General features: G+C 35.1%; 4 protein-coding genes across 6 annotated transcripts; all 4 read left to right on the top strand.

The window, feature by feature from the left end:
- The first annotated feature begins 1,070 nt into the window (after positions 1-1,070).
- Positions 1,071-3,234, top strand: LOC104704810 (protein C2-DOMAIN ABA-RELATED 9). Of its 2 annotated transcripts, XM_087456764.1 has the most exons (5): positions 1,071-1,284; positions 1,461-1,576; positions 2,264-2,359; positions 2,555-2,858; positions 2,955-3,234. In XM_087456764.1, exons 2-5 carry the CDS (start codon positions 1,463-1,465, stop codon positions 2,996-2,998), a joined length of 558 nt encoding a protein of 185 aa, XP_087312890.1. In that variant the 5' UTR covers positions 1,071-1,284; positions 1,461-1,462; the 3' UTR covers positions 2,999-3,234. The 2 variants fall into 2 exon arrangements, with proteins under 2 accessions (XP_087312890.1, XP_019082786.1); XM_019227241.2 differs by lacking the exons at positions 1,071-1,284; positions 1,461-1,576 and adding an exon at positions 1,841-1,981.
- LOC104701726 (protein C2-DOMAIN ABA-RELATED 6) lies at positions 3,043-4,623 on the top strand. The gene is made up of 3 exons (XM_010417467.3): positions 3,043-3,844; positions 3,936-4,031; positions 4,145-4,623. The coding sequence occupies exons 1-3, from the start codon at positions 3,707-3,709 to the stop codon at positions 4,433-4,435; spliced, it is 525 nt and encodes a 174-aa protein (XP_010415769.2). The 5' UTR covers positions 3,043-3,706; the 3' UTR covers positions 4,436-4,623.
- Positions 4,624-4,712: 89 nt separating this feature from the next.
- On the top strand, positions 4,713-6,760 carry LOC104701727 (protein C2-DOMAIN ABA-RELATED 7). The gene is made up of 3 exons (XM_010417468.3): positions 4,713-5,115; positions 6,134-6,229; positions 6,311-6,760. The coding sequence occupies exons 1-3, from the start codon at positions 5,005-5,007 to the stop codon at positions 6,599-6,601; spliced, it is 498 nt and encodes a 165-aa protein (XP_010415770.1). The 5' UTR covers positions 4,713-5,004; the 3' UTR covers positions 6,602-6,760.
- A 169-nt stretch (positions 6,761-6,929) lies between these two features.
- On the top strand, positions 6,930-9,734 carry LOC104701728 (uncharacterized). 2 transcript variants are annotated; one of them, XM_010417469.3, is made up of 8 exons: positions 6,930-7,690; positions 7,774-8,037; positions 8,120-8,429; positions 8,518-8,724; positions 8,831-9,030; positions 9,113-9,225; positions 9,300-9,443; positions 9,543-9,734. In XM_010417469.3, exons 1-8 carry the CDS (start codon positions 7,157-7,159, stop codon positions 9,616-9,618), a joined length of 1,848 nt encoding a protein of 615 aa, XP_010415771.1. In that variant the 5' UTR covers positions 6,930-7,156; the 3' UTR covers positions 9,619-9,734. The 2 variants fall into 2 exon arrangements, with proteins under 2 accessions (XP_010415771.1, XP_087312886.1); XM_087456760.1 differs by having other exon boundaries at positions 6,975-7,690; positions 8,124-8,429.
- Positions 9,735-10,771: the final 1,037 nt, after the last annotated feature.

The following is a 10,771-nucleotide window of genomic DNA, read 5'->3' on the forward strand; positions in this document are numbered from 1 at the left end:
GGACAGTTTTAGAGCTTTGGTTTTTGTTATTTCCTTTGTGACATGTTTTCTAAATTGTTAGTCTTTGTTTCTTAACTTCTGGAAGTGTGTAACTTGCCGGCTTATGTCTGTGGTGGAAGTATTTAACTTGCCAACTTATGTTTCTATTGTTTGGACTTAGTCTTATGTGATTTCGTTGTCTTTACCTTTTTGTAATCTGATCAATTCTAATATAAATTCAGATGACAAAAAAAAAGTCATATATAGTTAATTTTCTTTTTGCTACGAAGCTTAGTGAGTTAAAAACAATCTTTTTAAAAATTGAAAGTAATCTACAATTCCAAACAAAATAGCCTAAAAAAACTGTATATATAAGAAAAGAACGTTTCTGTTATGTTAGCACATCTATACGTTGTAAAACTAGTAATCTAGTATTTAAAATTAGATAATAAAATAGCAAAATAGTCAATTGACTATAGTAGCTAGAAACACTATGACGACTGACGACGAAACAAGTTTTTTTACAAATACAACAATAAGCACTCTCTATATATATTTTCAACACAGAAAAATAATTTGACTTAACTTAGTCAAATAATGGTTAATGGTCTATATATTTGTTGTATATTATGATAAAAAGATATATAGCATTGTTACATATCGTAGAATTTAGATTATGAATCAGGGTGTTATCGATATAAAGATCTCAGCAAACATATTTTCACTTTATTCTATGTCATATTTTCAGTATATAAGGGTATAACCACTATTAAATGATATGAAAACATACAAATTTGATGAATGTGTTGACCATTCATATTCACCTATAGCTTTTTAGCTTGCTTAAGATACCAATCAATTTATTTGATGATAAATGAAAAATAAAATAAAAATGCATAACAACAAATACACTGTTTACCCAAAAGAAACAAATAACAAATACATTGTAGCAACAACTCTTAATTGATAATAATATCAGATGTTACAAAAAAAAAAAAAAAAAACAAATACATTGATTAGATCGAACGAACTAATTAGCGGTTAAAACCATAAACATATATAGGGACTATAAAAGCAAAAATAAAAAAGATAAAGAAGAAGAGAAGAGTTACGTTGAAACGAAACAGAGACAGGGAAGGGAACTCTAAAGAAAGTAAAGGAGCAGCGATGAGATCGGGGGTTGTCCGTAAACAACGGATACAACTGTTGTTTGATGTTTGTTTGTTTTTGGAACTCCGCGTCGATTCAGCGTTCTGGATGTTTCTCTCTTCTTCTTCTTCTTCATTATCCAAATCGTTTTCCAAAGTATAAATTTTCATCAAAACCCCTCGCTTATTTTTGGTTAAATTCAGGCCAAACAAAGGGTTTTTTCACAGAGAGATTTGTGTGTTTTCTTCGATATTATCATTCAGACAGAAAAAAAAAAAAAAAAAAAAGTTAACAATTTTTTTATTTTTTTAAAGTCTCTTCCTTTTTTTCAGCAATGGAGGATAAACCATTAGGGATTCTGAGGGTTCATGTTAAAAGAGGGATTAATCTCGCCATTCGTGATGCCACCACCAGTGATCCTTATGTTGTTATCACGTTGGCTAATCAGGTTTGTTTGTTTCTTTGTTTATGCCCTTTTTGATGAGTTTTAATGTGAGAAAGGAGTGTCCTTTTTTGTGAGATATCAAATCGGATTCGTAGAGATTCTAGGACTTATTATAGTCACATGGAGGGACTTATTATAATCACACATGTGAATGTTTTGGTGGCCACCATGTGATAAAGAATCTCAATTTGATCTTTGCTTTGTGTCTTTGTTTGCTAAAAAACAAAACTTTCCGAAACATCATATGCATTATATTTGTCATGTTCTGAAATTACAAATTCTGGTGAGCACATAATTTTGTTGAAAGGGCCAAATGTTGTTAAACCGAGGAGGATTGAAACATGTGTAGCCGACTAGTCTCTCTCATTGCAAAATCTTGTTGAAGGGTCATTAGTTTTCTTGGAAATGGTAGATGTCTGATCTCAATGCTTAATCTTGGTGAAGGGTCATTATACACAAAGCTAGCAAATTAGACATGTAATTACATAATCTTGTTGAAGGGTCAGCTTTCAAAACTTGCTCTCATGATCACGAGTGGGAAGTTAATGATATCAAAATTGAGAAATGTTATCTGAGTTCAAAGAAAGTTGAAAAGGGACATGATTGACTTGGTCTAGATGATTGTGTTTCCATGTAAACCTTATGTTTTGTCATATCTTCTTGACCTGTTTTTTTATCTTGTTCCTTCAGAAACTGAAGACGCGTGTGATTAATAATAACTGTAATCCAGTGTGGAACGAACAACTCACACTTTCCATCAAAGATGTAAACGATCCAATCCGTTTGGTAAGCCATCGTTTCTATCAAAATTGTCTCACACAACAGTTAAATCTACGTACAAGCTGTTTTTTTTGGTGTAGACTCCATTGCATACCTAAGCTATTAGCTTTACGTTGTTGATGCATTTCTTTTGGAATCTATTTCCCCCCTAAAAGATTTGTTCCATGTCTTTTGGCTCATTGCTATGTCCTGTCTATGCAGACGGTGTTTGATAAAGACAGATTCTCGGGAGATGACAAAATGGGTGATGGAGAAATAGACTTAAAGCCGTTCCTAGAAGCACATCAGATGGAGTTGGATTTCCAGAAGCTTCCCAATGGTTGTGCAATAAAGAGGATCCGTCCAGGCAGGACCAACTGTTTGGCTGAAGAGAGCAGCATCACTTGGAGCAACGGGAAAATCAAACAAGAGATGATTCTTAGACTAAAGAATGTGGAATGTGGAGAACTAGAGATCATGCTCGAGTGGACTGATGGTCCAGGCTGCAAGGGTCTCGGGCGCGAAGGTATGTTAACAGTTCCTTAGATTTTAAACTTGTGTACATGAGTACATCTATTTTTTTTGCTCATTGTGATGTAAATGCGAGCATTGGTTCTCTCAGGATCGAAGAAGACACCATGGATGCCAACAAAACGATTGGACTAAGATTGCAGAAATGTTAAAACAGAGACCCTGAAGATGTGATGGTACTTTTTTTTTTTTTTTTTTTTCTTCTGTTCATGGAAAGACGAGTTTGTCTTTTATCTCATCAGATATGAAACTACAAAAGAAGGCTCTGCTTAAGTCTTTAGTTGTACATGTCGAATATATAACTCAACCCTTACATATATTGTATCTATTTCTACTAATGATGAAATAAAGCAAACCCTGAATTTCTAGAACGTCTTCAAGTTTTTTTCGTTGGTTTTGGTAACATTAGAATTAGCTAATCCACACCCAATCAAGGCTTTGTTTTGTTGGGTCGTGATATTTGTAGTATGTACTCAAAAATATATATTGCTTTTTTTGTGAAATGTAATGATGATGTATGTTGTACAATGTCAATGTCAGAAAAAAAAAAAGAGGATGTAGAAGATATTTTGTTACCAATAGAATCTAGAACATGTTGGTGTGAGTGACGCGTAGATGATCATTAAAGTGAGTAAAGCAGGGAACATTAAAGAAACTGGAAAGAGACCTTTTGAGTTACTAGGACTATATTGGTTGATCTTTCTTTCTTTCTTTTTTGTGTCCTTTAATAAATCAATATAAGTGGCCTCGTTGAATTTGAGCCGGTGGTTGATTGTTTATAAGTGAATAAGAAAAAAAGTAGAAGAGACAGGTGTGCTTTCTCTTCATAATTTCACAAGAGAAATGGAGAAAACAGAGGAAGTGGTTGAGTTGAAGGAGCTTGTAGGGCTTGTGAGAATCCGAGTGAAGAGAGGGATCAATCTTGCTCGCCGAGATGCTTTTAGCAGCGACCCTTTTGTCGTCATAACCATGGGTGCACAGGTCTTACCTCTCTCTCTGATTCTAATCTGATTTGGTTTCCTGATTTTGATCTGTTTGATGTTCTTGAGATAAGATCTTTAAATTGTTTCAGAAGCTCAAGTCTTTTACTGTGAAAAATAACTGCAACCCAGAGTGGAACGAGGAACTGACTCTTGCGATTGAAAATCCCAAGGAGCCTGTAAATATGGTGAGTACTACCACTCGAAACCAATTGGCAATAAGTGGTTTGATCGATCATATCTCCATTTCCGTTGCTGTGAAATTTCTAATAGTCGTTTTTTGTTTTCTATATGAGTAAAGATGGTGTATGACAAAGATACATTCACAGCCGACGACAAGATGGGAGATGCGGAGATAGATATCAAACCGTTCCTAGAGGTTCACAAAAAAGGTTTGCTAGAACTTCCAGATGGTAAAGAGCTCAATAGAATTGCTCCCACCAAAGAGAACTGCTTGTCTGAAGAAAGCAGAATCGTCTCTGATAAAGGCAAGATCGTTCAGAACATGATTCTTGTGTTGAGGAATGTTGAATGTGGCAAGGTCGAGATTCAGCTTGAGTGGATTAAAAATCCAGGTGGTTGTGGACTTTGAAACGGATATGAAGTACTTGTACTGATTCTCAATCTCCCTCTTTGTAATAAATAAATATCAGTTCGTTTTGGGTTTCAGACTAAGTAACTATAAGTAGAACAGAGTACTTTACTTTACTCTGCTTTGTAATTGAAATCTTTTGGTTTTACTCATCTAACTGAAACCGTTTTGGTTTCCCGCGAGTTAAACATGTTTGCTTTCATTTTTTTTTTTTTTTTTGCTTTGGTTAGTTGACTTATAATTTTCTCCATTGACATAAAAAAAAAGAAAAGATCTAGAGGACATTATTATTACCAAATAGAATCCAAATGATGTTCGTGAATCGTGAGAATAACGCGTCGCTGAGAATAATCAGGAAAAACAAACCTTTTATATTAAATGGTCTTTATTCTTGTTTCTTTTACTCGCTCTTTCGTCCATTGGTAAGCCAATTTTAAGTGGACTCGTTGAATTTGAGCCGATAATATTTTCTGAGGGAATAAGAAAAAGTAGAAGAGTCAGAGAGCCTAGGAGAGACATTAATCAAAAAAATCAGAAGAAAAAAAAAGAAAACAGAGGAAGAGGTTGAGATGGAGGACCTTGTAGGGCTTCTAAGGATCCGAGTGAAGAGAGGGATCAATCTCGCTCGTCGAGACTCTTTAAGCAGCGACCCTTTTGTCCTCATAACCATGGGATCACAGGTCCTTCTTTTTCTCTCTTTCATTCTAATCCGATTTGGTCTTCTAGGTTTCTTGATTTTATTTTCTTAACTTTGAAGATTTTAATTTCTAGGTCGAAACCAATAACAAGAAAGTACTAATTTCATGCAGAAATGACAAAAAAAAATATAGATAGTTTTAGTATCTGATTTTGATAGATTAAGAGGGGGTATTTAACTTGATGTTTTAAAGATTTGGTAGGATTTTAATATTTTAGAATTTTGAAAGATTTAGTAAGTTTTTAGGAGATTTGATTGTGTTTTAAGAGTTTTTCTATTTTAAGAAAAGAAAATGAAATGTGATTCTATGAGATTTGACTATTAAACTTTGGATGATTTTATAATATTTTACAACACAATACCAAAAGAAAATCAGATCAATAGTTGGAGCTATGTCCTCAGTTCATGTAAAACTTAAACCCAAAAACTGATCAATAGTTAGATCAATGGTGATGTTTTTTTCTTTGTGTCCAAATAATAATCTAATCGAACTCTCCATGAGCTTAAATCCGGAAACTGATCCAAACCAATAGAATTCATTATCCCTTTACTCTGCCTCTGGTGATGCTGCGGCAAACCCAAAAAACTTGACGGCTCGGGCTGAGACTGGTGGAGAAGGTGGCTGATGATTGGCAGGGATTTTTGGCTTCAAGATCTTCAGTCTTTTTTTTTCTCCGAAATCTTTCAGAATTCCACCTCTATAGCAAGTTTTAAAAAAGTTGTGATAAATTGAATAACAAGAGATTTTAAGTAGGTTTTAAAAATTACTGATTCAATAACAAGAGATTCTATATTATTTTAAATTTTTTTACATAAATCTTAAGTTGAATAACATAGGATTTCAGAATTTTTTAAAAAATCCTCAATTGAATAACAAAGGATTTTAAGAATACTCTAAAATCCTTTAGAATGTCAAATTCAATACCCCCTCTAAAACGATTTGAAGAGATTTGATGATAGTATGCATATGTACTCTAATTGAGTTCTTTGAATTGCACCAGAAGCTGAAGTCGCGTACTGTAGAAAACAACTGTAACCCTGAGTGGAACGAGGAATTGACCCTTGCGATCAAACACCCCGATGAACCTGTGAATCTGGTGAGAACTACTATTCGTCATTTCCAACTCAAAACCAATTGACCATAAGTAACAACTAACAACTCGTTGTGTTTTTGACAGACAGTGTATGACAAAGATACATTCACATCGCACGACAAGATGGGAGATGCGAAGATAGACATCAAACCATTTCTAGAGGTTCAAAAAATGGGTTTGCAAGAATTACCAGATGGAACAGAGATCAAGAGAGTTGTTCCCACCAGAGACAACTGCTTGTCTGAAGCGAGCAGTATCGTTTCCAATAGTGGCGAGATCGTTCAGGACATGATTCTTCTGTTGAGGAATGTCGAATGCGGCGAGGTCGAGATTCAGATTGAATGGATTCAAATTCCAGGTAGTAGGGGACTCTGAAACAGAGATCATCTTTATGGTTCTCTCTGTATGTGTTTGTAATAAAAGCTCAGATGTAGAACAAATCTCAGTTTTGTCTTGGCTTTCAGACAAAGTTACGATAAGCAGAACAGAGTATTTACTCTGTTTTGTAAATGAAATATTTGGTTTTAGATTTAACAGATTTGATTTTCCCGCTGAGTTTTTCCTCAGCACATAATATAGAATATGCTGTTATTGTCTGCAGATAAAGAAAAAGACAAAGAAAAATCTAAAAAACTTGGAAGTTTGTTTGCTAATTTTTGTTTTTATTTTTATATTTTTTTCCTTTGGTTTTTGTTAAAAACATGTGAATTTGCAGAGATATTCAAACGTAAGGTTATGGTTACATCTTAGTTACGAATCTTATCCATCTCCAAATCCTAAATTTGAAAAAAACACTTCTAACACAAATACAAACAAGATTGCAAATATCTAAAGCTTTGGAAGTTATATTTGCTTTAGGTTCTTTTGGATCTCTGCCTTTCAAATCTGAAACTTAGAACTCTGTTTCGAATTTACTTACTTACAAAAGCTATGGCGTCGACTTCAACATCATCTTTAATGGCTTCTAAAACTGTAATCTCCAAAACAGCTCTGTTTTTCTCTTCACCGGGGATAGTCAAACGGAGTTTCTTGTCATTCCCACCAGCTTCTCCTTCGGTTAAGCCTTTAAGAACAAGATCTTCAAATGCCACTAAGTTCGATGAAGTAACGAGCAGTCTCGACGAAGATATGGACCAGATTCGACGGTTGCAAAACGGTTCTGATGTGAGAGGAGTCGCATTGGAAGGAGAGAAAGGCAGAACGGTTGACCTAACGCCTGCAGCCGTTGAAGCAATCGCAGAGAGCTTTGGAGAATGGGTTGCAGCAACTGAGGGTAACGGTAATGGTGTCATCAAGGTTTCTCTCGGACGGGATCCTCGTGTTTCCGGTGGGAAGCTAAGTACAGCCATTTTCGCCGGGTTAGGTCGTGCAGGCTGTTTAGCTTTTGACATGGGTTTAGCCACTACTCCAGCTTGCTTCATGAGCACGTTACTGTCTCCATTCGAATACGACGCTTCAATTATGGTAACGCATTTCCAACCTTAAAGAGTTCAACTCTAAATTAATTAGTAATGAATGGATTCAAATGTGTGATTGTGATTTTGAAGATGACGGCTTCTCATTTGCCGTATACAAGAAATGGACTCAAGTTCTTTACCAAGAGAGGAGGCTTAACGTCTCCTGAAGTGGAGAAGATATGCGATTTAGCTGCGCGGAAGTACGCTACTAGGCAGAGTAAAGTCTCTACACTGATCAAAACTCGACCAAAGCAAGTTGATTTCATGAATGCTTACTCTAAGCATCTTCGAGAAATCATTAAAGAGAGAATCAATCACCCTGAACACTACGACACTCCTCTCAAAGGGTTTCAGGCAAGAGTCTAGCTTTATGCTCTCTTGTCTCAAAAAAAAATTGGACGAATTATAATAAAGTTTTTTGGTTTTTATATGTTAGATAGTTGTGAATGCGGGTAATGGGTCAGGAGGGTTCTTTACTTGGGACGTTCTAGACAAGTTAGGAGCCGATACATTTGGTTCGCTATATCTAAATCCAGACGGGATGTTCCCGAATCACATTCCTAATCCGGAAAACAAAATCGCAATGTCACACACCCGAGCCGCGGTTCTTGAGAACTCAGCGGATCTCGGGGTTGTGTTTGACACGGATGTTGACAGGAGTGGAGTGGTGGATAACAAAGGAAACCCTGTAAACGGAGATAAGCTCATTGCGCTTATGTCAGCTATTGTGCTTAAAGAACATCCAGGTGGGTTAAACTAATGATGTTTGTTAATCCTTATCTTTGGTTGATCAATCAATGTGAGTTATAATATAGTGTTTAAGTATGGTTATAGGGAGTACAGTAGTAACAGACGCAAGAACGAGTATGGGGCTAACTAAGTTTATAACTGAGCGAGGAGGGAGGCATTGTTTGTACAGAGTAGGGTATAGAAACGTGATTGACAAGGGAGTAGAGCTGAACAAAGATGGCATCGAGACTCATCTCATGATGGAAACTTCAGGACATGGTGCTGTTAAGGAGAATCACTTCTTAGACGATGGTTAGTTTACTACTCTTTTTTTCCTATTTGGTGAATGAGTGATAATATGTTCATCATGACCTTAATTGTTATGTTTGTTTCTTTAATACATTGGGACACATTGTAGGTGCATACATGGTGGTGAAGATCATTATCGAAATGGTGAGAATGAGACTAGCGGGATCAAATGAAGGTATCGGTAGTCTGATTGAAGATCTTGAAGAGCCATTAGAAGCAGTTGAGCTGCGGTTAAATATTTTGTCAGAGCCAAGAGATGCCAAAGCAAAAGGCATTGAAGCCATTGAGACTTTCAGAGAATACATCGAGGTATTAGAACTATATCGTTTGGTTATGGTTGTAGTTGTAGACTTAAGAATTATAATTGTGGAACATATACAATGGTTATTAGGAAGGAAAGCTTAAAGGGTGGGAACTGGACTCGTGTGGGGATTGTTGGGTGAGTGAAGGTTGTTTGGTGGACTCAAATGATCATCCATCTGCAATTGATGCTCACATGTATAGGTATTAATGTGCTCAGAGATTTTTTTATATAATATGATAGTAAATGCTTAAATTTTAATAATTGAGAAATTCAGGTCAAGAGTTAGTGATGAAGAGAGTGGGGAAGAGTATGGTTGGGTGCATATGAGGCAGAGTATTCATAACCCTAATATTGCTGTTAATATGCAATCAATGCTTTCTGGTGGATGTCTCTCCATGACAAGAGTCTTCAGAGACCAGTAACGTTTTATTTCAGAATTATTTGAAAAATATGGTTTTAATAAGTAACGTTTGAGGAAAAGCGAGTTGATATGTGGTTTTGACTTTTCGTTGATCAGCTTTCTTGAAGCTAGTGGGATTGCTAGATTCTTGGATATAAGTGACTTCGACAATTACATCGGACGTCAATCTTGAAGGCCCTTTAGTTAAATGCAAAATTTGTAACTAAATCACAACCTGAACTGTTACGTATATTGTTTCTTTTTTAATTAATGCGAACTATGTAAATAAAGTTTATATCTTTTGGTGTACCGTGTACGACTGACACCGTTGGCTGTTGCAGTCTACTTACTTGCAGTTGCAGAACGTCGTGTTAATGTTTGGGAACGATTATCACGTTTTGCCATTTCCATTACAATGTCTGACCTAAAACTTTCTTCAACAAAATAAATGAAATCCGTAGATATGATACATACCAAGTACCAACCATAGTTTTTTTTCGGGTAAGTTTGTGTAAAAATTTCCGGTTATATAGTCTTCTAGAACTAGGAATCTTTTTATATTTCCGGTTATATAGTCTTTTAATTATTTCAAAGTTTATAGCAAGTTGTTCATGAATCTTTTTTTCACGTCGGTTATGACCAAAATGTTACAACCTGTCAGAGACTTTGAAATAATTAAAAGCTATAAAATTTTGAAGTTTTGATTGGAGAGAGTACACTTAAATCTTTGAAATACCTTACCTTCCCAACCAAATTATCTCCTAGCTTGAGCGATTTTTCAGTAACCTAGTTACTAATTCCCTTATTATATTCATCGGTTAATTCATTTTTTATTAATTATTACAAAATATCCAATCATTATTTTGAATTGGTCTTCGAATAATAATGCACTAATAGGTTTGGACCCGCACATGTGGAGTTATTTTTATATAAGCAATCAAACCCATCTAATATGTCTGATCGCAACGTTTAATTTCTTTTCTGATCCAAAAAGACCTCATTCCTCGTAATTCATATGAGTAAATAGTATGTCCGCATATGTTCTGCTTGAATTCTTGTTCCCAAAATTCTCGTCTCGTGATAATTCTATTAATTTGGATATTATTAATTTTTTTAAGTAATATATGTGTCCGTAATTGATGGAGAAATAAAATTACAAAATTGTTTCGTGAGGGAGAAGACTATAATTAGTCATTAGATCCCTTATATAATTGGTCTTACTTAGTTATAGTATTATATCGCTGGATTTTATAAATTTTAATTGGTCATTAGATCCTTATATATCTCAGCTATTAGTATAATATTATTACTTGTTTTCATTTTTATTTGACTGAATTTTCTAAATT

The sequence above is a fragment of the Camelina sativa genome, chromosome 7, assembly GCF_030686135.1.
Source record: "Camelina sativa cultivar CO46 ecotype springtype chromosome 7, ASM3068613v1".
Classification (NCBI taxonomy): domain Eukaryota; kingdom Viridiplantae; phylum Streptophyta; class Magnoliopsida; order Brassicales; family Brassicaceae; genus Camelina; species Camelina sativa.